The sequence below is a fragment of the Microcaecilia unicolor genome, unplaced genomic scaffold (assembly GCF_901765095.1).
Source record: "Microcaecilia unicolor unplaced genomic scaffold, aMicUni1.1, whole genome shotgun sequence".
Classification (NCBI taxonomy): domain Eukaryota; kingdom Metazoa; phylum Chordata; class Amphibia; order Gymnophiona; family Siphonopidae; genus Microcaecilia; species Microcaecilia unicolor.
The window spans coordinates 1,771-29,057 of NW_021963297.1; the positions used below are offsets into that span (position 1 = coordinate 1,771).

Consider the following 27,287-nt stretch of genomic DNA (forward strand, 5'->3'; position numbering starts at 1 on the left):
CCCACCCCATGCTGGGCACCAGCTGCTACCTGCTGTCAGGTTAACTGGAAGGGCTTTATATTTAGAGAGAAACCACCCTCCCCTCCCCCCCCCCCCCCCCCCCCCCGCTCTTCTCGGTCTGTTTAAGGTGACAGCAATCCTTTGTGTCCCCCTCCCGGGAGGGGGGGGGGGGCAGTGATTTGCTTTCAAGTCCGCTCTGTAACGCACATTCCTATTGGAGGAAAGGGATTTCGGATTCAGCTCTTGACGCATCCAGCTGTACCTTCTGTTTAGGGTCACATTTCATGACTTTGTAACCTCTGGGCAGTTATAGAGACCAGTCAGGGTGGGCAGATGGCAGTGGATTTAGCCAGAATTCGTAAAGGGATGTCTGAGGATACTAAGGATCAAGTACCTGCTTTTCTGTGGGGAAACTTTTCTGGCCCAAAAATTGCACACAGTTTTGGAAATTCATTGTTTGCTTCCCTCTGCATCACTCCAGCCCTGGGAATCACCTCTGGAAACTGGGGGTAAATTTCACCTGTACCATTGGTTTCTGGAAAGTTTCCCTCCCCAGGCTATGAAGCCCAGTGCAGTAGTTTACAGAGAGGGGCCTGGGACCCAGATTAGCTTATTCTGCAGGTAAGTGTCCCCTTGCTTCTGTCTGTGTCCTAACCCGGGTCCCCTCTCTTCACGCAGCCTGTCCTGCTGGCTTCTTCAAGTCGGACATTTCTGGAAGCAGCTGTTCAGAATGTCCCCTGCACACCCGGCCCTCGGCCAAAGGTTCCGCCTTGTGCCCCTGTGAAGAAGGCTATTTTCGGGCCCGGAGGATCCAGCCTCATTCCCCTGCACCCGTAAGTACCGTGGGATCTTTGAACGGGACCTGTTTAGTGGGTGGGGGTGGGGGGTGCTGCAAAGCTCTGTCCGAATTTGGACTGATGTAAGGATTACCATCTGGTGATTCGTCTGGCTTTTGCCATAATTTCCTACTAGCTGCAGAATCCTGGGGGGGGAGAGGGGTTTCCTTATTGAGAGAGGCCTGTATCATCTGTTGTTCTGTCATCCCGTGGTAGTGGGAAAGCCCTTCACTCTGTGTCCAGCTTTAAATCTAAAAAATGGTCCAGAGGCTTAGCATCCGAAGGGGTAGATTCATGGGTTAATTGAGTATGTGTGTGTGGGGGGGGGGGGGGGGAGAGGGGGCAGCGGCCTATGGAAAGAGCTGCCAACTGCTAGGCCACTGGTGAAGGATCTTTTATGCTGGCAGAGCTTGGGGATTCCCATTTGTTCAGGTATTTAGGAATCGCTGGGGGGGATGGGAACACAGAGAGAAAGGTGGGAGCAGGGGAAAGTTTTGTACTTCCCCTACTTTCTGCTCAGGCTCTCCACCCCCCCCCCCCCCCCCCCAAAAAAAAAATGTGAAGTCTGGCTATGCAACTGTTTTGGTTCCATGTTCTTTCTTTCATTCAGGCCCTCCGACTGCTCCCCGTGACCTCGTTGCTATCGGCCTTGGTGCCAGCGTGCACCTGCGCTGGTCTCCACCTCACAACACGGGAGGCCGGAAGGATGTTGTGTACAGTGTGGTGTGCGAACAGTGCCGGCCAGAGGTGGGGGAATGCCAGCCCTGTGATCCCGGTGTTCGATACTCAAATGGGCCTCAAGACCTGAAGGAAACTTCACTGAAGATCAGTGACCTGGAGCCATATGTTAACTATTCGTTTACCGTGGAAGCCAGGAACGGCGTGTCCTCCTTCAGCTCTGCTCGCAGCCTCAGCACTGTCAGCATCAGCGTTAATCAGACTGGTGAGAAACTCTACAGAATTCTTGTGGGGTCTGTGTAGACTGAACTCTTTCAGGGGGTTAGTACAGGAGACGGAGCAGGGCCAGCGGAACACGGTAAGCAGGGTATGCATGGCAGAGGGGCACCTCAAACTGCCACGCTTACCCACTGCACTGCTCTCCACTGGCCACTGCCGCCGGAAGTTTCGGCAACCATTTTATGGTGGTGGCAAAGCAGAGACAGAGTAGCGGCAGCGGGCAGGAAAGAGTGGGATTTTTTCCTGCCCCTGCAGCCGCAGAGGCCATTACATCACCAGGGTGGGCAGGCGGGGCCTTCAAGGTAGGACTGTAGTATGTGGGAAGGGAATGGTCACAGCGGTGACAACTGCGGCAGTGGGGGGGGGGGGGGGGGGGAGGGGGAGGGTTTGGCACAGTATAAGACATCATCACCAGACAAAATATAAGAAAATCAATGGACTGCATTAGGGGCTTATAGCTCATTTAGTTATGTTTAAATGCATGAAAGAAATATGCATTTTATTATTTTGACTTATGAAAACCATTTGTCCCTGAAACATGTTCAAAACAGAATGATCCATTTGTACAAAAGAGATGAGGTGAAGATGTGATTCCATGTGCCCCAATGAAAGGAGAGTTTTTAATTTTACTTCCAATCTTTATAACACCAGACTTCCCAAGGTAGACTACAACAGTTAAGATGAACCCATCAGTAAACAGGATATCCTCACGAATTTTGGCCATGTATTACTGTATTGTATAGAACAGTGTAGAAAAAGAGTATAAAATACAGCCTTTTAATGCTGTTCTACCAGCTACATTAATTTTTTTTATCAGTTTTAGTGATATTCAATTTGATTTCATGATATTTATATCTACATATATATGGGAACCTTTCAAATATAAAGCTGTCAAGTAAAAACAAAAAACTTTTGTTCTTCACATTTTAAGGCACTGGGATGAAAAAGGGGTCAGATGGGAGAAGGAGGGAGGGAGAAGTGAGAAAGGAGATGCTGGACCAGAGGGGGGGGGGGGGGGGGGCAGAGACCCTGGCACGGCCCTGAGGCGGAGAGGACTTTGTGATATTTACCATGGAAATTAGGAGATTGTACTGTGAGGCTGGTGCAGGGGGGTGTTATTAAAAAGTCTGCTTTACTCGGAGAAAACAAATTAGAGTTTTCCGGAGGTAGCTAATGAGCAGGTGAAGTGTGACAACCTAACTCCTCTCTCTGACAGAACCCCCTAGAGTGACCGCCGTGAACTTGGACGACCGCAGCACCAACACCCTGAGCCTGTCCTGGATAGTCGTACCTCGACAGCACAGCCGCTTCTGGAAGTATGAAGTCACCTACAGAAAGAAGGTAGTATGAATTTTCTCACTGTGCGTTTTACTCTGTGCATGCACACGCAACCTGCGTTCACCAGCAGCTCCCTGCAGCAGAGCTCCACGCTGTGCATTTCACGCTGTGCATGCACACGCAAGCTCTTGTAACCAGCAGCTCCTTGTTAGTGAAGCTTCACACTGTGTGTTTCTGTCCTTTAACTGTTAGAAATCTGCCCTCCATATATCCACCTGGTAATTGGTGATTCCTCCGTGATGGAATTCCACACTGTGTGTTCCCCTACGTGTGCACATATGACCTTTTACTGACAAGAGTTCCACATTGCCTGTTTCTCTCCCCCCCCCCCGTATGTGTACATAATCCTTTATGATTGACAAGACTTTACTCATGGCATGCCAATCCAGGGTCCTAGGGGGAGTGAGGATTGCGAGTGCAACATTGTTCAGCCTTATTCCTGCCAAATATGCAGGGAATGAGAAAAGCACAGGGTACCTGCCTCTGTCACATTTTGTTCCCCAGAGCTTTGCTCTGGGGAAAGATTTTATGAGAATAAGGAATTAGCTGCAGTGTTACCTGGAGACAAAGTGAGCAGTTAACATTCCTGACATACTCTGGCAGGTAACTGGTTATTGTGGCCGACTGCTTGCTGGCTTGGCACATGAGCCTGAATCCATATGGTTTGTGTGCATTTCTCTGTAGTTTATGGTAGGGTTTTTTTTTACCTGTTAATCTTTAATAATATATATTTTTCTTTATTTAAAGAATGATGAGAACAGCTACTCTGTCCACCGCTGCGATGGGAATTCGGTGACTATCCCTAAGCTGGTGCCTGGGACAGTTTACGTGGTGCGTGTTCAGGCCCTGACGCAGGAGGGCCAGGGCGCTTCCAGCATAGAGCATGAGTTCGAGACCCTCCCTGAGAGTGAGTTCATTCTCTGAATGGCTTTCACAATTTTATTGGTTATTAACTGCTGGACTTCAAAGAGAGTTATTAAACACCTCCACACCAGGGGGGGGGGAGCTTGGGTACAAATTACATCACTTTTTCCCTCCCCCACCATATCCCAAAGAACAGGATGCAGCTCACCACAGAAATACATGCACTGCTTTCACTGGCCTGTAGATGTCGCTGAAGTGCAGTGCATAGGTTGGAAGGACCATAGTTTTGGCCACCTGCTGACAGTTTTAGCCTCTTATCTCCCACTGGCCACAGAAAAGCATAAGAACTTGGACACGTGTCCTTGCTGTCATAAGAGGATTGGTTTTGATTCCTGGCTCAGGTCTTTCCCTCGGGGGGGGGGGGGGGGTGGCTGCTATGGAAGCAGTGCTCACAGACCCTGGGGAAAGGAATCCCAGGCAACGTGCAGCGGTACTGCTTCGTAGAGTTAAGGGCCTCAGCTGAGAACAGACAGAGGAGGATATAATACAGGGAAAAACTGCGCAGGATGTCAGATGAAGGCTGGTGGCAACATAGTGAAATACAGGCTGGAAACTTGGAGGATGAGGAAGAGGTTTACAAACTCAAAGAATAGTTAAGCTCTGGAACTCGTTGCCGGTGGATGTAGTATCAGTGGTTAGCTTATCTAGGTTTAAAAAAAAGGTTTGGACAAGTTCATGGAAGAAAAGTCCATAGTCTGCTATTGAGACGGACATGGGGAAGCCACTTTGTCCCTGAAATCAGAACATAAGAATAGCCATACTGGATCAGACCAGTGGCCCATCCAGCCCAGTATCCTGCTTCCAACAGTGGCCAATCCAGGTCACAAGTACCTGGCAGAAACCCAGATAGTAGCAACATTCCATGCTACCAACCCCGGGGCAAGCAGTGGCTTTTCCCAGGTCCACCTCAATAAGACTATGGACTTTTCCTCCAGGAATTTGTCCAAAACGTTTTTTAAACCCAGCTGTGCTAACTGCTGTTACCACCTCCTCCAGCAAAGAGTTCCAGAGCTTAACTATTTGTTGAGTGAAAAAATATTTCCTCCTATTTGTTTTAAAAGTATTTTCATGTAACTTCCTCAAGTGTCCCCTAGTCTTTGTACTTTTGGAACGAGTAAAAAATCGATTTACTTCTACTCGTTCTACACCACTCAGGATTTTGTAGACCTCAATCACGTCTCCCCTCATCCTTCTCTTTTCCAAGCTGAAAAGCTCTAATCTCTTTAGTCTTTCCTCACATGAGAGCAGTTCATCCCCTCTATTGTTTTGTCGCTCTTCTTTGAACCTTTTCTAATTCCGCTATATCTTTTTTGAGATACGGCGACCAGAATTGAACGCAGTACTCAAGGTGAGGTCCACCATGGAACAATACAGAGCACATTATTATTCTTGGTCTTATTTTTCATAAATGTTGCTACTATATTGGGTTTCTGCCAGAAATAGATAGATATAAGGAAGAACGAGAAACTTTTCACCAGTCTTCCTTAGACAGAACAATGAGGGGGCAAGTCCAAAGCTCAGCAGAAGCTAATTAAAGAAAAAGGCTCAACGCGCAAGAACCCCTCCCTTCCCCCCCCCCAAAGACTATTCATTCCAAATTTTTCAAGAACTTCATCGGCGCCTGAAGTGCTGGGGGGGGGGGGGACTGCTGCCAGGGGCTGCGTTGGGCTGGTGGTAGTTCTAGGTTGCCACACGGCACCCTTTTAGTAAAAGGGCTTCCAAGCTGGATGTTAACACTGATTAATATCCTCAGATCAATAAAGGCTGTTCTAGGGAGAAATAAAGCAAAACTGTCTACATAAACATAGGTTCTTTCTCTTGGGTTGTCAGTGACATCAGGGTACGTCCGAACTTCTTTTTTTTTCTACAAAACATAAGTTGCGCGTTTTGAAAAAAGTCGCATCACCACATTTAGGTCTTGTTGGTAATACAAGCGACACCAGTACGGTTGCACTCTCAGCAGTACAAAGACCCCCTCCCTCCTTGCGGGTTGCTTTGAGGGTGGGACTGGGTAGTGGGTTTTTCCCAAGCTCACGATCTTTCCTATTGTTCTATAGTCCCAGATCCAATGAGTGGAGCGGCCGTGATCGGAGGATCGATCGCAGGAGTGGTTTTACTCATCCTACTGCTGTCCGTGGTTTTTTATATCCATCGCAGGTAAGCAGAGCCCTCTGTTCAGGGCACATTAGCTCTAATACTATTTGACATTTCTAAAGCGCTACTAGGGTTACGCAGCGCTGTACAATATAACATAGAAGGACAGTCCCTGCTCTGAGAGCTTACAACCTAATGGACAAATGTACAGACAATCAAGTAGTGGCTGTCAAATAGGGGCAGTCTAGGTTCCTTGAGAGGTATCAGGTTAGGTGCCGAAGGCAACATTGAAGAGGTGGCTTTGAGCAAGGATTTGAAGATGGGTAGGGAGGGGGCTTGGCGTAGGGCCTCAGGAAGTTGATTCCACGCATAGGGTGAGGTGAGGCAAAATGGGAGGAGCCTGGAGTTGGCGGTGGTGGAGAAGGGTACTGAGAGGAGGGATTTGTCCTGTGAGCGGAGGTTTCGGGCGGGGAACGGTAAGGGGAGATGAGGGTGGAGAGGTAATGAGGGGCAGCAGACTGAGTGCATTTGTAGGTGAGAAGGAGAAGCTTGAACTGTATGCGGTATCTGATCGGAAGCCAGTGAAGCGACCCTGAGGAGAGGGGTGATATGAGTATATCGGTTCAGGCGGAATATAAGACGTGCAGCAGAGTTCTGATGGATACCCACCCCTCAGCTGGCTTTTCCCGTATTGCTTCCTCTTTGGATAAAGAATACGGTTAGTGTCTTGGCCCACAGCTAATATTAAATTAAAGCAAGCAGTGCGGTCAGTATTTCTTTTGAAACTCTTTATCCAGAGTTCAGTGCTGTGTATCTGGGAACGGAGCTGATGCTAGCGTTATTTGGATGATGATAGATAATAACTCGGATAACCAAGGACAGTTTTTTTTATTGCTGGCCTGAGTTACCCACCAGTCTGTGCCCCAGACCGTTCGACACTCTCCGGATAGCACCGGAGCAGCCTGAAATAACTTCCAGTGGCATTATGTAGACGGTACCACTGAAAATCCACGGAACCCCACAGTCCGTGGCACTAGAACTACATTTAAATATAGAGTCCGGAAAACGTAATGTGACGTGGTTTTATTGGACTGATTCACTTCGTGACGAGCTTCTGGGAACTGACTTAGTCTCTTCCTCCCTGGGGTCAGAACTAAATGAGCAAGACTTTACAGATATGTGCTTTGTTTGAAAATTGCATGCTAAGTTAAGAGGGATTTTAAGATATTTAGAGTGAAATGCTTAAAATAAATGTGGAAAATGTGCCTGTTTTTCATGTTGAAAACATTTTTATTGAATTAAACGCATCACATATCAACTATAGAAGACTTAGAACGGGCAACATTGCAAGATACCTACTCCTCAAATCACCTTTCTCCGCCTTCCCCCCCCCCCCCCTACAATCCTCTCGACACACGTAATAACCATTGGAGAGGGGGTCTTGTTTCTTATGATCTTTTTTTCATTTCATTTGAGTATTTAGATACTGCTTAAACCTAAGTGGTTTACAGTTTCGTTTTACAGGTGCTGGGACTGTCTCTAGAGAGCTCACAGTCTAGAAAGTACATTGTACTACTGTTGTACCTGGGACAACAGAGGGTTAAGTGACTTGCCCAGGTCACACGGAGCTGCAGCAGGAATTGAGCCCGGTTCCCCAAGATCTCAACCCACTATTGGCCATCGGGCAGCAGTGGGGAATCGAACCCAGTTCCCCACATCCACAACCCGCTACACTAACCATTAGGACAGACCTCCCTTCTCCAACTAAGCCCTTTCTCAACCTGCGTCCCTTCTCCTTCCACCCCCCCCCCCCCCCAATGTATCTATTTTATGCATAACTTAATATAGGCAACGTCAACACCTAGAATGTTTGCACATGTAAATGTTTGAACTCGCGGGCAAACACACGTGTCCACGCTGTATTTTGTAAAATGTGTGGAGACATTGCAAATGCAGCCCTGGAACACAGCGCATAGTGTGTGTGTGTGTAAGGACACACCTTGTTGCCCGTGTCCGTACTTAATACGTTCAACCTGAATGAGTTTATTTTTATTTACAGTGACGCAGCCATTTTATACTGGCGAAACATGGCCATGTCGGGCATTTCAACCTAGTAGTAAAAACTGTGTTTTTTTACGAGGTCTGCCTTGTTTTATCTTCCATATTGACCCAAATGGTTACATCTATGGTGACCCTTTGAGTCTGACTTACTCATCAGAGAGAGCACAATTAAATCCTCAGTACGTAGATGTCCCCTGATACGTATGTGACTGGGGGATGTGTTAGGGCAGTGAGGGTGCAGGATATTGGCTTGCGTTGCTTGTGTTCCTCTTTCTGCCGTGCTTGAAAAGGTTTCCTTTATTCCTCCTTCACAGGAAACGAGGTTCTCGAGCTCGGCAGTCTTCAGAAGATGTTTATTTCTCTAAGTCTGGTAAGTCGAATATTTCATACTATTTCACGGTAGTTTTATCGTTAGGTTTCAAATTACTGTTTTCAAGTTTACCTCATTTATTGTATTTATCTTTATTCTTGGTTATTTTACTATTGTTTATGCTGTTAACAAAATTGTAAGTTTTATGTTAAACTGGACCTGCTTTACACCGCCTGCCTTGGTGAATCTCTTTATAAAGTCGGTTAATAAATCCCAATAAATAAATAAACTTCCCTGCTACAGCCTGTTCTGACCCATTTTTTAAAACTCTTTGTCTTCTTACTGTATTTTCCCTCATGCTTTCATCCTATTCTGTTAAATTTGTAGACAGTTCTTTTGCCCCCCCCAGACAGCCTTTCTCGACCCCCCCCCCTTTGTTGCATTGCAAAGAATAGAAAGAACAAATCTATCGCTATGTCGTGGTCCATGATGAGACTATACAGAGGTTGGATATGTTATGTAGGGAACAGGGTTGGAGTAGAATGCTGGAATGTGATTGGCTTATTTTGACCTCATTCCTAACCCCCACCCCCTTCTTTTTAATAACCGTCCACACCTTCCCCCTTTCCTTTGCAGAACAACTGAAGCCACTAAAGACCTACGTCGACCCCCACACCTATGAAGACCCCAATCAGGCTGTGCTGAAGTTCACAGTCGAGATCCCGCCATCTTGCGTGTTGCAACAGAAAGTCATCGGGGCAGGTGAGGCCACTACGCCTTCTACTGTAGTCCAGGCTGATGATAGCAGGAAGTCGTGTAATGTGTCTGGACCGTTATTGAGCAGTTAGAGCCGTGAGCCCAAGCTCAGTGCACAGTTTCTAACACTAACGTGTAACCCAAAGGTTTTGCTCTGCAACAGTGGTGGTCCTAGGTCTGTAGCCACCAAGGGCGTATTGCCGCTGCGCACCCTCCTCCCCTGGCGCAGTGGTTCCACCCTTCGGTTGCACGCTGCAAGGGAGTGCAGGGAGCCTTGCAGCGTGCAACCGAGGGGTGGAACCACTGCACCAACCACCCCACCCTAAAGAAGCAGCATGCAAATTAGCACTGCATCAAAAATTGTGCAAAAGGGGGACATGGGGGGGGGGGGGGGAGAGTTTTAGTATATGGGGTATAGTGGTAACTTAGATCTGTAATGTAATTTAAAAGACGTTTTTGATGGATATGCAGTGTTTTCCATATAAGGTAATGTTGTACATATATGGTCTAGCCGGGAGAAAGGCAGCTATAAGAAACAAAGCCGTCGGCATGGTACCTTAATTGGAAGTCTAATAATGTGCAGCACAGAGGGTGCCACGGTCCCGTGATTCTGTATGTTTTGCTATTAAGTTTCTTTTATAAAGAGATTGCTCATGTTCTTTGATACGTTTGGCTTTACTACATAGAGCTGTTGGGAGTAGGGGAGGGATGGGTTAGGAAGTATAATGTTACGAAAAAATGAGGTTATCACTATTACACTTTATTTTATTTTTGTTACATTTGTACCCCACGCTTTCCCACTCATGGCAGGCTCAATGCGGCTTATATGGGGCAATGGAGGGTTAAGTGACTTGCCCAGAGTTACAAGGAGCTGCCTGAAGTGGGAATCAAACTCAGTTCCTCAGTTCCCCAGGACCAAAGTCCACCACCCTAACCACTAGGCCACTCCTCCACTGTTGCTACTATTGGAGATTCTACATGAAATGTTGCTATTCCACTAGCAACATTCCATGTAGAAGTCGGCCCTTGCAGATCACCAATGTGGCCGCACAGGCTTCTGCTTCTGTGAGTCTGACGTCCTGCAGGATGTCAGACTCGCAGAAACAGAAGTCTGCGCAGCCTTCTACATGGAATGTTGCTAGTGGAATAGCAACATTCCACGTAGAATCTCCAATAGTAGCAACATTCCATGTAGAATCTCCAATAGTATCTATTTTATTTTTGTTACATTTGTACCCTGCGCTTTCCCACTCATGGCAGGCTCAATGCGGCTTACATGGGGCAATGGAGGGTTAAGTGACCTCAGGACCAAAGTCCACAACCCTGACCACTAGGCCACTCCTCCACTCTGTTTAGAGAGAGTGCTTTGAAACTATGTTGTAACTGGAATGTGTTGATGAGCTGTTTTGCGATACCTTTAATAAAAAAAATGTTGAAACATAAAAACTGTGCAAAAAATATATATATATATAGCGACACCACAGCAGTAAAATGCCGCTGTTTTTGGTGCATAGTGAGTAATTTCTCCCTCTCTATTAGCGTATGAGCGGGAATTGGCTGACACACACCAGACCCACCAAGCCTTTCTCACTCCCCTCCCCCATGATTCCCAACCCCATAGATGACCCTGATGGCTGTGGGCCCCTTACCTGACCCCATGCGATACCCCAGGAGTCGCCAGGTGAGGTCAGATGCTGCCGTTTTTTTTTCGAAATGGCAGCGTGGAAACGGGAATAAGAGTCTGCGTTACAGAGTAAAAACCTGCATCGCCCTCTCAAGAGTTAACACTGTACTACTCGCCTTCTTCATCCTTCTCTCTTGCTGGCAGGTGAATTTGGGGAAGTGTACAAGGGAGTCCTCAAGCTCTCTGGGAAGAAGGAAGTGCCTGTAGCCATCAAAACGCTGAAGGTGGGATACACGGAGAAGCAGCGCATTGACTTTCTGAGCGAGGCCAGTATCATGGGACAGTTCTGCCATCAGAACATCATCCGTCTGGAGGGCGTCATCTCCAAATGTAAGAACACCTGGCTTACCGGAAGAACCCGCTTTTCTACACCCCCTCCCCCAACATCTGGCCTACCGGGAGAACCAGCCCTTCCCGAGTAGCTGCTCAAATGTGAGAGGTGCTTTGTCTCAGCTTTGGTCCTAATGAAAGAACAGCCCTTCCCTAAAAAGCTTTCCAAATATACCCGTCCTTTCCCCCTCTCTCTGTCCAACTACTGATCCCCTCCAGGCTTTGTCCTAGTGTAAGAATTTTGCATTTGAGAGCAGGTAAAGCCCATGTTTACCCCATGTATCAAAGACCTTACCCCATCTCTGACTTTATCTTCAGGGCCTTATGACTCGGGATCCCAGGTCTTCATGGGGGATTGTTCATGCATCTATCCCCATCTCGTGAAGAAATATTTCCTTCACTCTTGAGCCTCATGTCCTAACCATTTGTTATAGAACTTTCCACTGAAAAATGATTTGGCTCGTGTGTATTATTTATAAACCTTTTGAGGGATGAGAATGTCTGTCTGTCATATCCTTTCAGTCTCTCCTTTCGTCCAGGGTATACAGATTTAGGGGCTTAATTTTCTAGACTGCTTGTACTAAATCTTATCCTTTTGCAAAGTTGTCCCTGGGGCTGGTTGTGTCTCTTTCTGTGTATTCCTCTCACCCTGACCACAGCTTTCCTGCCTTGAGACAGGGCCGCCGAGAGGTTTCAAGGGAGCAGAAGCTTCTTCCTTGCCTGCTTCCAGATCTGTCTCTCTCCTGCTCCTGTTCCAGGACCCGGATGATTGCATTAACGCAATAACCCAGATCCTGGCACATGGGAGCAAGAGACGACAGACCGAAGGGGGAGCAGACACAGGAAGGTAAGAGGGCGGGAGCAGAGGTCTGAGTGGGGGAGGTGGACGCAGTGGCAGTCCAGATGGGTGGGGGGGGGGGGGGGGTCCTGCCCCGGGCTCGGTTGTCTTTCTTGGCAGCCCGGCCATGAGGTCAACTGATATGCTTGCTCGAAAATTTCTCTCCTGTTCTACAAACATTAATACTTCTCCTCCTTCACGGTCCTTTTCACGATATGTACCCCAAAGGCATCGCCTGACCTCCCTTCCCTTCCCAGTGCTGTCCAGCTTGCTTGAAGGAGGGAGAATGGCCTCAGTCCACTGCTTGTTACATGATCCTGGAGGACCAGGACAGTACTCCTACTGAGATCCGTTTCACACATGACGTGCATTTCATTACGCCTCATTTCACTCCTGTGCAGGGCCCCAGGAGCTTCTGAAGTGACTCCATTCCTGGTGGCCCCGTCACACTCTTCAGCTGGAGGTTGATTCTCTTTTCAACTTCCCCTCTTTTTCTGTTTATTTTCTAGATAAACCGATGATGATAATTACTGAATACATGGAGAACGGTGCTCTGGACAAGTTCTTAAGGGTGTGTATGGAGCCTTCTCACACTGTAGTCACATGGGGCAGGTACTGAAGGGTGGACTGTGCACTCGGTGAATGACATCCACGTAAGGGCAGTTTTGAGTGGAGTTGGTAGGGTCTATCTTTGTGAGATGCTTTCAGCCCTAGACGCCCGTTTAGTTTAGTTTCAAACTAGGAACCAAGTTAGGGGAATTTTAAAGAACTCATTGCATGGTAGGAGTGAGATTCACTGGCAGAGCTGTATGTGTGTGGGGTAGGGGTCTCCCTACTGGAAAAATAGAGCGCTGCGGGTCAGGACCGAGGTGCATTCACAGAGTGGTGTGGGGGAGTCTGTGTTGGAAAAATAAGAGAGTGCTGCGGGTTAGGGCCAAGGTGCATTGGCAGAGCTATGTGAGGAGAGTCTCAGTACTGTAAAATTTAGAACACAGGATCAGGATTGAGGTACATTCAAAGATCTGTGTGGAGGGAGTGTCAGTATTGGAAAACAAAAAATGAGGATGTTATAATGCCTGTGCATCGCTCCATGGTGCGACCGTACCTCAAATATTGTGTGCAGTTCTGGTCATTGAATCTCAAAAAAGATGATATAGTGGAATTAGAAAAGGTGCAGAGAAGGGCGACGAAAATGATAAAGGGGATGGGACTACTTCCCTATCAGGAAAGGCTAAAGCGGCTAGGGCTCTTCAGTTGGAGAAAAGGCGGTTGAGGGGAGATAGGATAGAGGTCTATAAAATAATGAGTGGAGTTGGAAAGCGTCTGTTTACACTTTCCAAAAATACTACCTAGGGGGCACGCAATGAAGCTACAAAGTAGTAAATTTAAAATTAATCAGAGAATTTTTCTTCACTCGACGTGTAATTAAACTCTGGAATTTGTTGCCAGAGAATGTAGTAAAAGCAGTTAGCTTAGCGGGGTTTAAAAAAGGTTTGAATAGCTTCCTAAAGGGAAAAGCCCATAGACCATTGTTAAAATGGACTTGGGGAAAATCCACTGCTTTATTTCTAGGATAAGCAGCATAAAATGTTTTGTACTTTTTTGGGATCTTGCCAGGTACTTGTGACCTGGATTGGCCACTGTTGGAAACAGGATGCTGGACTTGATGGACCTTTGGTCTGTCCCGGTATGGCAATACTTTGGTAGGATTGAGCTGTGTGATACAGAGCGGGCAGTAGTTAAAAGTTTTTTTATTTCCCTGTAGCCAGATGCACATCTCACTTGCAGAAGCACAGAAAGTCACACTTAAAGAGCTAAAGTTTAAAATAGACCATTTTCGCCTCTCATTGCTGTTGTAACACTTCCTCACCTCTTTTGTTCCTTGGCAGGAGATGGACACCCACCATGCTGTATCTAACTCCGCTTTCTCTCTTCGGCAGGATCACGATAGTGAATTTGGCGTCACCCAGCTGGTGAGCATGCTGCGTTGTATCTCTGCCGGCATGAAGTACCTTTCAGACATGAATTACGTACACCGGGATCTGGCCGCACGCAACATCCTGGTTAACAGTCAGCTGGTGTGCAAGGTGTCCGATTTCGGCCTGTCGCGGGTCTTGGAGGACGACCCAGAGGCCACCTACACCACCAGCGTAAGTGACTTGTGGGGGGAGGGTCTGGGGAAAGGCTTGGCTCACAGCTGTATGGAATGGCTTTTTCGTTATATAAGTGATGACTGAGGCTAAATCCCAGCTGTGCTTCCAAACACAGTTGGAAGCTCAAAAAAAAAACCCAAGTGAAGTGAAACATCTTTTCAGAGGGTCAGACTTGTCAAAAAGGTGTGAGGCATTGAAGTGTCACCAAATTCTGCACAGTGATTGGCTGTAACAATGTGGTGCTACTCTGCTGATGTCACGGGAGGTGCCGCAATCTGGAAACTTCTTATTCTGGCCCAGGTACTCAGAATGACAGAGGAAAGGGGCCATGAACAGGGTTTGGAAATCAGAAACCCAAAGGATTCTGGGATTTAGAGTTCTGCTTCTCTCCTTATAAAATCCAGGACTACAAGCCCCAGAAAGCTTTGAAACTAGATAAGTCTGAACTGTTGTATTAACCAAAAGAGCTAAACCCTGGGGTAACTGACAGCAGAGCAGTGGCAGCTTCCTCCTCCTTTCTCTTTCTGGTACCATCTCGTTGCTGTCGCTGCAGCCATAATTCCAGCTCAGCTGGAGTGGTGAAGCTCTAACTTGGGACTGAACTGGGGACCTTCTACGTGGCAGTGCACGTGGCTTTTGGGCACCATGATACCCACTCATTCCCTGTTATGCCCTAGACTCTGCAACGTCACTTAACCCTCCATTGCCCCAGGTACAAATAAGTACCTGAATACAATATGTAAGCCGCATTGAGCCTGCCATGAGTGGGAAAGCGCGGGGTACAAATGTAACAAAAAAAAACGTGGCTGCAAGCATGAAAGCCTTTTCTAAAAGGGTTTGTAATTTGCAAGCATAAGACATAAGCATCGCCACACTGGGACAGACCAAAGGTCCATCTAGCCCAGCACCCTGTCTCCGACAGTGGCCAATCCAGGTCCCAATCACCCGACAAGATCCACGGAGCAAAGCATTTTGTACTGCTTGTCCCAGGAATAGTGGATTTTTCCCTATGTCCATTTAACAACATTCTATGGCCTTTTCCTTCAGGAAGCCGTCCAAACCAGAGCGTTGGTATCTAGTGGATTAGCGCACTGAGTGGCAGATGTGTCTCGGGTAGGACAGGGTGGAGGGACCTAGAACAAAGATCTGAAGCTTGCATCAAGTCACTGTACAGAGCTGGCATGTGTGTGTCTGAAGACAGAGACATGTAGGGGAGCAGTTTTCTAGCTTACAACATCCTCCAATGGGTCTGTGTTGTGTTCATGGTGCTAGAGCATGTTCTTAGCATGATAACTTCGCAGAAGCTTTATACGATGGGACTCTAATCCCGTTGAAGCCATATTATGGCATGAATATTTCTCCATCCACAGAAGAAGGTCTAAAGACGCTGTGTTCTTTTCACAGGGCGGAAAGATCCCCATCCGATGGACAGCTCCTGAAGCCATCTCGTACCGCAAGTTCACGTCGGCCAGCGATGTGTGGAGCTATGGAATTGTCATGTGGGAGGTCATGTCGTATGGGGAGCGACCCTACTGGGAGTTGTCCAACCATGAGGTGAGCATTTCGGCGAGTGGCAGGTCTCGGTGAACACGAGGGTTCTAGCAAGCCCTGGCATGGGATGGGTGACTGCCTCAGAGAGGATGGGGGAGGATTCGAGGGGTCTTTCCTTTCTTAGTATTCCCTCCTGTCGCTCAGAACAACAGTCAGGTCTGACCTTTATATTGTCAATGTCGAACTTATTAATTGCTGTTCCTCCTAAAACAAGGGCTCAATGTGATGTACTGTTAAAATCTGCCCTAAGGTTGCATATCATAGTAGTTAGCGTAATAACAAATGTTATAGTTAAGTATAAAAGATATTGTTTTCAACAGTTTATGTAACTATAAATAAATTCTCTCAACTCTAATAATTGAAGAGAATTCCATAAAGGTTATGGCAATAACAGCAAAGATGGTATTAAGTATCCTAAAAAAAATCATGTTTTATCAAAAGATAAAGGACAGAGAATAAGCCTAAGAAAACGACCAAATAAGGATTTTGAAACCATATTTATCAGTGATTCTGAAGTGGAACCATAGGTGATCTGAAATAATAAACAAGAGAGCTTTAAATGAAATCCACTCGGCTACCAGAAGCCAATGTAACATCGCCAATATATAACTCAAAATGCTAGTAAACCTAATCACTTACAAAAATTAATCCCGCAGCACTTTTTTGTATAAGTCGAACCTTTTTAAAACTTAACCCCAAATACAATACATTACAGTAATCAAGATGGGGGAAAGTATCATCATCTGAATCACCTTTAGGCATCAGCTGTCCAGAGAGACCTTTTATATTTCACTTGTATATTCTAATGTTTATTTCTGACCCAAAGAAGAACGCAATTCCTTCAAAAGCTAGTCAAACGTGTGCTAACGTTAGTCTAGTAAGAAAGATATCATCCTGTTTTTTTTGTTGTTGTTTTGCTTTATTTCTGTTTGTTACTTTAATTGGGATCATTTCATCTCCTAAGACTTGAAATGAACCAGTTTGATTATTTGGTAATCGATCCCTTAGCAATTTAGTTGGATATTCTGCTCTCTGCAAAGCATCTATACCCACTTTATAATTTTAAAAAGGTCATACAGGCTCTGTTCTTCTGCTCCCGGTGCTTTAATCTTCCTGTACATATAGCGGTGAGATGCTGTACCAGCCAGGAGAGGGAAAGTGATAATGAACAGCACAGCAGCACCTTATTGACCAGTGATACAGCAGCTTCATGGTTGGGGGGGGGGGGGGGGGGAGGAGAGATTGTCAGATTACATACTTCAAACAGGAAAATCTGTTCTGGAGCAAATTCAGACACTGCTCTGGCTTTTGAATGGTTCACAAACGTATTTTGCTGATGTAGCTCCTCTAAGTGCAGCAGCACCAAATTTATATAAAAGAGTGGCAAGAAGCAAGAGTCTATCTCCAAACGTCTCGCATCCCAGCATTGTATCCCGGTGGTAACACTGAAAGTACCAGTCATCGTACACTGCTGGGCAGTCTACTGTGGCCTGTCTCCAGAGCGTCAGTGGCTGTGCTCCCAGTGGGGGGAGATTTCTCTGAAAGATGGGAGAAGATGAACTGGCTGCCTCTTTCAACAACCAAGTCTGGGCTTTGTAGACCCGGTGCCAGCCAAGCAGCAGCTGCAAGGAATGCATTGGCAGGAAACATGGCCGTAGTTAAGCTAATTGCAAGGCAATTCTGACCCCAGTAAATGAAATTTGTTCTTTTTATTGTAAACATACAGACTTCACTGCCCCTCAATGCTATTTAGCATTCCAGCTGACTCCCCAGTGTCTACTCTGGCATGAACGTACTCACAAATGAGCATGCACTCGCATGCCTGGGAATGCCTAGCCATTCGCCCTGTGCAGGGCAGCTTCCATCATCCTTTCCTTCTGATGAGCCATACGTGCACGGCATTTGGGCTTCAAAAAGTTTGTCTCTGATGTATTTGAGAATAGAACGGCATGCATTTTGCACTCAGTTTGGGTAAGATCTATTCTACACTCGTGTGTGCACCCCGAGGTACAATGATGCTACGTCAGGGCGGGAGGGGGGTCCAGAGCCCGAGGTGAGAGGGCACATTTTAGCCCACCCCGGCGCCAACCCTTTCGACCTCCCCCCTTCCTGCCACCACCAACCCTCCCCCGCCATCACCGTCGGGTACCTTTGCTGGCAGGGGACCCCAACCCCCGCCAGCCGAAGTCCTTTTCTCCGGCGCGGCCACATTACTGGCTGATCTGCAAGGCTTCATTCTGTTTCTGTGAGTCTGACGTCGGTCAGACTCACAGAAACAGAACGAAGCCTTGCAGATCAGCCGTGCTGGAGAAGAGGACCTCGGCTGGCGTGGGTTGGAGTCCCCCACCAGCAAAGGTACCCAGCGGCGGGAGGGGGGTCGAGGGCCAAATCTACGGGGGCCCATGTCCCCGTGGCCCCATGTAGCTACGCCCCTGCGTCAGGGTCTGATCCACACTGAAAAGCACTGCCGGGGTATGAGGCTGCTTTTCCATCTGATGCAGGACAGCTGCAGGAACCACCAAGAGCCACTCTTCCTTCACTTCAACCTGCAGTAGGATTGTGCCAGGGTGGGCAGGAAGGTCCTTATTGTGTGGGGCAGTTCTCTCTGGGTTCTGCAGTTTCTGGTGCTGCCCAGGTTTTTATCTTTCACTTGTGGTTTTGTCTGCTTGAAGCTCAGACTCTTTCTTCTTCCCTGCCAGGTGATGAAGGCTATTAATGAAGGGTTTCGCCTTCCCACCCCCATGGACTGCCCGTCCGCCATCTACCAGCTCATGATGCAGTGCTGGCAGCAGGATCGCAGCCGGAGGCCCAAGTTCACCGACATTGTCAGTATTCTTGACAAGCTTATCCGGGCGCCAGACTCTCTGAAGACTCTGGCGGACTTCGACCCGAGGTAGGTAACGGAATTCGGCCTCTCAGCATGCTGGGACCAGCCCTGACACCCTGGTCCATCCATACAGGGTTTCCTTTTCCAAGGCAATTTGATTTCTTTACTTTGAGGGCACACCTCGCCAAAAAGCTCAAGGAAAGTTACAGCAAACCAAAAATACACAATTAGTGTTATAGTGATACACAAAGTAAATGTGCAAAGATCATAATAACACGTGGAGATACTCTTACAAAATCCAGTCTGTGAGGGAGGAATTTGTCCCTTGTAATCAGTGTCCTGTTGTCCCCGCTTCCCTTGCTCTCTTGGTATTATAATTTTAAAATGCTTCGATATAGATATGGAAGCCTGTACAGACATTTTGATTAAACCAATCTAAGCTAGTTCAGCCAAATAAAAGGATTATTTGAAAAGTGTCCAGCTTTCCTACAGGTAAAGTCCAAGACCAGCACTTTTACTCACATTGAGTTTAGGAATTGCCCCGGGGGGGGGGGGGGGGGGGGTTAGGGCAGGGACTGTAACAGCTTGCTTAGGTTTTATTTCCAAAATCAGGCGCATCAATTAAGTCTGAGCACATCGTGAAATATCATACTTTCACTTTGAAAATTGTTGGACACGTGCATGAGGCTGGTGAGGGGAGGAACGAGTGAGACTCGTGGCTCTGTGTGAGGAGAGGATTGAGTGAGTGAGCTGCATGTGTGAGGCTGGTGAGGGGAGGAATGAGTGAGACTCGTGGCTCTGTGTGTGAGGAGAGGTTTGAGTGAGCTGCGTGTGTGAGGCTGGTCAGGGGAGGAATGAGTGAGACTCGTGGCTCTGTGTGTGAGGAGAGGAGTGAGTGAGCTGCATGTGTGAGGCTGGTGAGGGGAGGAATGAGTGAGACTCGTGGCTCTGTGTGTGAGGAGAGGATTGAGTGAGTGAGCTGCGTGTGTGAGGCTGGTGAGGGGAGGAATGAGTGAGACTCGTGGCTCTGTGTGTGAGGAGAGGATTGAGTGAGTGAGCTGCGTGTGTGAGGCTGGTGAGGGGAGGAATGAGTGAGACTCGTGGCTCTGTGTGTGAGGAGAGGATTGAGTGAGTGAGCTGCATGTGTGAGGCTGGTGAGGGGAGGAATGAGTGAGACTCGTGGCTGTGTGTGTGAGGAGAGGATTGAGTGAGTGAGCTGCGTGTGTGAGGCTGGTGAAAGGCGAAGTCATTGAAACTCATGGATGTGTAAGAGAAGGGTGATGAGGATTATATGAAAAACTGAAACTTATGAAACCTTATGTATGATTGCTCTGTAATTTGACTTATTCCCTGTCCTCTTATGGAACATTGCATAGTGTTAGTCTCAGGGGGAGGGGGGGGGGATCAATTGTTTCTATGGCAGCTTTTTCTATAAAGACCAAGTCTGCACACTCTGCCTGATATGATATTGAGTGTGAATGCACTCTGGGGTTTCTTGTCTTCTTTTGGGCAGATGTGAGAGAGAACACAAGCTTTTCACATAAATATTGCTACACTGGGACAGACCAAAGGTCCATTAAGCCCAGCATCATGTTTCCAACAGTGGCCAACCAGGTCGCAAATGCCTGGCAAGATCCCCAAAAAGTACAAAACATTCTATACTGCTTATCCCAGAAATAGTGGATTTTCCCCAAGTCCAATAATGGTCTATGGACTTTTCCTTTGGAAACCAGCCAAACCTTTTTTTTAAACCCCTCTAAGCTAACCGCCTTTACCACATTCTCGTTCAACGAATTCCAGAGTTTAATTACACATTGAGGTGAAGAAAACTTTTCTCCAATTCGTTTTAAATTTACTACTAAGCGGAGCCTTTCAGGCAATGCATTCCAGAGTGTGGGGGCTACTCCGGAGAAGGCTCACTTGTGGGTATCACACTGTGTAATGTCTTTTGGAGAGGGTGTAGTTAGTGAAAGTCCTTGGGAGGACCTTAGTGTCCTTGGCGGTGAGTGGAGGATCATCCTCTTCTTCAGATACTCAGGGCCATTTCCTTTCAGGACCTTGAAGATCAGACATAAAGTTTTAAATTTAGCCCTGTATTGTACTGGTAGCTAATGAAGTTTTTGCAAAAATGGTGTGATGTGGTCACATCGCTTGCAACCTTCTATGAGTCTTGCTGCTGCATTCTGAATCAGCTGGAGCTGGTGCAGGCCCTTTGTAGTCAGACCATTGTATAGTGCATTGCAGTAATCCAGTCTTGATGTTACCATGGCATGCACAACTGGGATAAGATTTACCTTCTTGATGTAAGAAGAGAGGCAGCGTAGCTGTCGTAAATAGTAGAAGCAGTTCTTGAAAGTTGCTTGGATTTGGGGAATCAGAGTAAGTGTTGAATCTAACTGTATTCCAAGGTTCCTGACTTGTGATTTGAGGGGGAGTTCTTACTTCCCAAAATGGATTTTGATGTCAGGTATGTATCCACTTGTGTTAGGGACCCAGAGAAGCTTGGTTTTACTTGGGTTCAGGCAAAGTTTGTTGTGTTTAGCCCATTCTTGAATTGATGTTAGACAACTGATCAGTTTATTCAGGGCTGTAGGTAAGTCAGGTTCAATGGGTATGAGTAGCTGCACATCATCCGCATAGATGTAGAACTGAGTGTCCATTGACCGAATCAGCTCAGCTAGTGGCTTGAGGTAGATATTGAATAGTATAGGTGACGGTATCGATCCTTGTGGTACCCCGCAGGTCAGTGTCCATGGTGGTGATGAGTTGCTGCCAATCATTATGGATTGTTACCTGTCTGGTAGAGAGGATCTGAACCAAGCAAGTACTGTTCCATTGACACCTGTATCTGTCAGTCGTGCTAGCAAGATATCATGATCTACAGTGTCAAAAGCTGCTGAGAAATCTAGCAGTACTAACATCGAGGCGAAGATCATATAGCAGGGATACGAGGACCGTTTTTGTTCCATAACCGGGTCTGAATCCAGATTGACATGGATTTAGCCAGTTACTCTTTTCTAGCCATTCATTAAGTTGAACACAGACTGTTTGTTCTCTGAGTTTCCCTAGAAACAGGATGTTGGATACTGGCCTGTAACTTTCAAGTTTGTCCTGGTCAAGGTTGTTTTTCTTCAGCAGAGGGCGAACCACTGCCCTTTTTAATGCTGTTGGTAGTTGCCCTTTTGAAAGAGAGGTGTTCACAATTTTTGTGGCGCCTTCTATAAGGCCCATATTTGCCTGCTGCACTATCTTTGATGGGCAGGGATCGAGGGAGCTGGTAGTTGGTCGAAGGTCTCTTAGGAGTTTGTCAAGGCTCTCCTCTGTCATTAGGTTAAAAGTGTTCCATCTGTCTCTGTTAGGGCGAGTTTGTGCACCCCTGGTTGACTGGTTGGGCACTGGGTGGGATTGCCTGTAAATCCTGGTGGAGACTTTTAATTTTGTTGGCAGTATGCAGCAAAATCATTGCAGTTCAGTTTAGACTGGGGGGGCTGGTTTTGTTGTGGGGGTTGCAGTAGGCATCCTTGTTTGGAGCCGAATCTGAGGAGAGGCGAGGAGGGGTAGAAAGTGGTATTGAGGGCTACAAATGGGTCAGGTGTTCTAGATACTGGGATGAATATGTATTGTATACAAAGTTATTTCATGCATGTTCATTAGAGTGTCCAGAAAACCCAACCCATTTATGGCACTTGAAGACTAGAATACCACTGGTCTAGTTAACAAATCATAGCAGCCAAAACTTTGAAGCTTATTTTGTTCTGTTTGGACCTTAAGATGTTAATTTGAGCAGATTGGATGCTCTCCTAAATCGGAGAGGCCTCTGGTGGGAGCAGCCATCTTGGTGGAGGAGGGTCATGATGTTAGTGGAGCAGCTTGATCTTGTGCTGGAACAGTTGGAGGGTGCTTTCTTTGGTGGGAGTGGCCATCTTGTTTGTACTGCAGCAGTTTTGGTAAGGGGGGGAGGATTTCATGTCATTGGTGGGAGCAGCCATCTTGTGCTGCAGTAGCTGGGGAGTAGTGTTCAATGTATCTTGTCCGCACTGTGAGATGGGTTGTTCCATTATGTAGCTTCCCACTATTCCAGAACCTGTGGGATAGTTGTGTCCATCAACCAGCAGGTGGAGATAGAGAACTGAACTGAGACATCTCTCTTGGCATCCAGTCCAGCTCCTCGGTTCTCCAGCAGGTAGATGAGCACACTTTTTAGCCTCTGGTTCCAAGTGCTTTGCTCCTGGTCCACTTGGACAACTGGTCCCCAATTGAGCTTTGCAGGTCTAGGATCAGCATCTGGTCAGTTAAATGCCCTCAAATCAGCTATCTGCCAATATCCAGCAGGGGATAACTGGCATCTCCTGCTGAATATCTCTGGTTAGCGGCTAGACAGTTATATTGTGTGATATAACTGGTTATCTGCTGATTTTTTTTTTTAAGTATGGGTTTGGCGGCCATCTTTGACTGCATGCATAGCTTGTATATTTTTGGCCAGTTTGAATTTAACTGGCCAGCGCCGAATATCGGCTTGGCTGGTTAAGTTCTAACTGGATATTCAATGCCAGTCACCGGAAGTGGCCTGGCATTGCATATCTAGCATTCATGTCGATAGCGGGAGTTAGTCTGCTAACTCCCCGGTCTGAATATTGGCCCAACTAGGAAAAAACCTCACCTGCTTGAGTGTAACTTACCTTGAACTACAACTGAAAAGATGTCCGCTAAATCCAAATAAACAAATGAATGACTTGAGGAGCCTTTTGTCCTCATCACGTTGTGATTTGCTTTGCGTTGCAGGATATCTATCCGTCTGCCTAGTACCAGTGGGTCGGAGGGGATGCCTTTCCGGACCATTTCAGAGTGGCTGGAGTCCATTAAGATGCAGCAGTATACTGAGCACTTCATGAACTCTCCATTCAAAACCATTGAGAAGGTGATCCAGATGAGCAATGAGTGAGTATTCCCCATTCCCCTATCTTGTTGTGGTACTGTGTAAGCAGTGAACAATTGGGGCATTCTGCTCAGGATGTTGGTCCTAACAAAACCAGAATTTAAAAAAACAGGAAAGGTGAATCGCCTCTTAAACTGAGTTAGCAAACGTTCCCTCCAAGGATGTAGTAATGAAGGGAGAAGGCAACGCTTCCCTTTGCTTTGGTACCTGGGTCTTTGGAGGACATGTGGTCACCGAGGTGTGCGAGGATAAACTGAAAGTGAGGTACTATAATGGGTGATAGTGGAAGTGCCGTGGGAAGACCAGGACCTTTGGACATGCCAACAGCCATTTTCCATTTCATAGCTTCCCACTATTCCAGAAGCTGTGGGATAGTTGTGTCCATCAACCGAGCTGGACTGGATGCAGAGAGAGATGTCTCAGCTCAGTTTTTAGTTCTCTGTCTCCACCTGTTGGTTGATGGACACAACTATCCCACGGCTTCTGGAATGGTGGGAAGGAGTAATGAAAAGAAAATGATCAGGTAAGACCTAATTTCTTCTTAGAGGCTGCAAGGTATTTATCAAGGACAAATGGATGAGCCCTGGTCAGCGCATTACTCTCGTAATATGGTGGCATTACACCGTCATTTTTGGCTAATAAAATATAGAAATAAACTACCAGGAAATGTGGCTGGGAATGAGCTTGTGAACACATCATAGCACAGCGGAGGAGAAGGAGGAGGACGATGATACGATGTCAGAGTAAGAGCTCACAGTTCCAAGCACGTCCCTCAGCAGCTTCAGAGCCCGTGTATGGGCTGGAAGCCTAAAAAGCAGCCTGTTCTCCCCCCCCCCCCCTTGTGGGTTCTGCTATTCTTAGCAGCGTCCAGCAGCGACCCTCTCTCCAAACTTCCTGTCTGGGTGATAGTACAAAGAGCAGCTCCAATCTTTCTGCAGGAAAACAGAGTTTATAGAGAAGCTCCATCTACCCCCTCAACAAGTGGCCTACAAGAAAGGCAGCTGGTGTAGAGAGTGGCACTGTCACCCCCCTCCCCCCACGCTACCCCCAGCCAGCTGTAAGAAAGAGCAGCCTGTGTACAGAGCAGTGCTGTTTCTCTCCACCAGACGAGGTTCTAAGCTGAGCGTAATAGAGACATTATTATTATTATTATTATTTTGGTACATTTCTACCCCGCATTATCCCACAAGAGCGGGCTCAATGTGGCTTACAAAATTACAAAAGGATACAATTCTGGGAGGGTACAGATTCAAGGAATCAAAGGGAGGGATAAGACTAGGGTGCATCATGAGGCTGGAACAAGGGTACATGACGAAGTAGGTACAGTCGGTGGTCAGGCGGGTATAGTCGATGTGAGGAAGGTTAGGACTTGGTATTGGCAATGGGGTTATGCTTTCTGGAATATAAAAAATGAGTGGCACCTCTTGTGGGTGCCTAGAATTAGAGATTCGGAGGGAGCACGGTAGAATTCTAGTGTAACGAGGTATTAACGCACCTGACATTTAGGCTCCAGGGCGGGTAAGGGAGCTCTGCCTCTGTCCTGCCCGTGCTGTACCCTGCGTTCACTCCTCTTTGCAAATACACGCTGTGTAGGTTAAGTGGGTTTTTACATGCAGCTATGGCACGTTGGCATGCTCACGGGTAAAACACTCTCGTGGGTGGCTCTTAGTCTAAACATTTATTCGCAGCTTCCTTTCTTTCCAGATTGGGAGGTTTGAGGTTAAGAAACAGGGCAGCGGGCAGTGCTGGACTCAGACCCATCAGAGGGGGGAACCTTTCTTTTCAGTCAGGGGAGGGGAGCAGTCCTTCACGTGGTGGAAATGGTTTCCAGACGTAGGTGGAACTGCCAATCTTCTGGTTCTACCACAAATTGGATGTGAAAAATGGAGGGGGAGGAGTGGGTGGGAGGGAAGGAGACATACTACTACTACTACTACTATTTAGCATTTCTATAGCGCTACAAGGCGTACGCAGCGCTGCACAAACATAGAAGAAAGACAGTCCCTGCTCAAAGAGCTTACAATCTAATAGACAAAAAATAAAGTAAGCAGATCAAATCAATTAATGTGTACAGGAAGGAGGAGAGAAGGGTAGGTGGAGGCGAGTGGTTACGAGTCAAAAGCAATGTTAAAGAGGTGGGCTTTCAGTCTAGATTTAAAGGTGGCCAAGGATGGGGCAAGATGTAGGGGCTCAGGAAGTTTATTCCAGGCTTAGGGTGCAGCGAGACAGAAGGTGCAAAGTCTGGAGTTGGCAGTAGTGGAGAAGGGAACAGATAAGAAGGATTTATCCATGGAGCGGAGTGCACGGGAAGGGGTGTAGGGAAGGACGAGTGTGGAGAGATACTGGGGAGCAGCAGAGTGAATACATTTATAGGTTAGTAGAAGAAGTTTGAACAGGATGCGAAAACGGATAGGGAGCCAGTGAAGGGTCTTGAGGAGAGGGGTAGTATGAGTAAAGCGACCCTGGCGGAAGATGAGACGGGCAGCAGAGTTTGCATTGGGAGAGGAGGAGGCTGGGAATAAGCAGCATTTGGGAAAATTACTAGTGGATGATCCCTGATGAGAGCCAGAGTGGAAGAGCTAAAGAGAAGTCACAATGGTTCCATGATGAGAACCAGAAGGAAAGGTTTAAAGAGAGAAACCACACACAGTGGTTCCCTGATGAGAGCCAGAGGGGAAAGTGTAAAGAGGTGGAATACCTGGTGGTTCCCTGATGAGAGCCAGAGGGGAAGGCATATACAATGGCTCCTGATGAGGGCCAGAGGAGAAGGTGTACGGATAAAGGCCACAGAGAAAGTGAATAATGTCCTGCTAAGCTCGACCCTGGTTTTTCTAGGATTATCTTAAGGTTACAGTGAACTGTTGGCACAGGGCACCTGCTAGCTCTCCGTCTGAGGTCGGCATTCGGAAACGTCTGATCCCTTTTCTTGTGTGTTTGGTTTCTAGGGACATTAAGAAGATCGGTATCCGGTTACCAGGACATCAAAAACGAATTGCTTTCAGCATCCTGGGCCTGAAGGAACAGGCCTTCGCCATGGGGCTCGCCGTCTGAGGATCAGCACGAAGGAATCTCACGACCCAGGTGGCAACAGACTCGTAGGCGGATGCTTAAAAGAACAAGAAATACTTGAAATGAATAGTTGGAGGTTTACACAGGCTGTTGGCCTTGAGCCTCTGAGGAGAACCAAGAGCCAGGAACGCTCGAGAGTGGTCACCAGCACTGCCTTCCGAGGAGGTCCTTCTCCTCCCTGTGAATAGATTGTACAGCAGTTTTTATATATCTTTCATGGACTGGATGTTTATTTATTGCAATGTATTTCTTATTTGTTGTGTATTTACGCATCCTTCAGCTCTGCCGTGAAACATGCCAGAGCCGTGCAGAGCGTTTCCAGGGCCTCACCTATCTCATAAAGGCGGCAAAGGTGCTCAACATTTTGGCAAAATGTGTGCGGTACCGTGAGCAGCGTCTGCAATCTTCCCAACCGCAGGCGCGTTTCCACATCAGGGCTGAGTCAGAATGGGCCGTAGGCGTTGCTTCCTTTAGACCAAATGTACCTCCAACTTATTTAGGGATACAGTGGCCCCCCCTTACCCATAATTACTCCGTCCACCCTAAACACATAACCGTTAGTCCCTGAAGATTTTGGGATAAGAGAAAAAGAAAAGAATTAGTGAATCTTGAGCCCAGTGGCC

The 27,287-nt window shown here is 47.2% G+C and overlaps 1 protein-coding gene across 1 annotated transcript; it reads left to right on the forward strand.

Moving 5' to 3' along the window:
- Positions 1-678: 678 nt before the first annotated feature.
- LOC115459154 (ephrin type-A receptor 2-like) lies at positions 679-26,702 on the forward strand (the record flags this gene model as incomplete). Its single annotated transcript, XM_030189028.1, is given in 15 exon segments — positions 679-798; positions 801-833; positions 1,447-1,779; positions 3,010-3,134; positions 3,879-4,038; positions 6,113-6,212; positions 8,525-8,580; positions 9,157-9,282; positions 11,105-11,290; positions 12,638-12,699; positions 14,069-14,278; positions 15,686-15,835; positions 18,532-18,725; positions 23,442-23,597; positions 26,541-26,702. Coding segments are annotated over 15 exon segments (2,117 nt in total), but the record flags the coding sequence as incomplete, so codon positions are not given.
- Between the last annotated feature and the right edge of the window lie 585 nt (positions 26,703-27,287).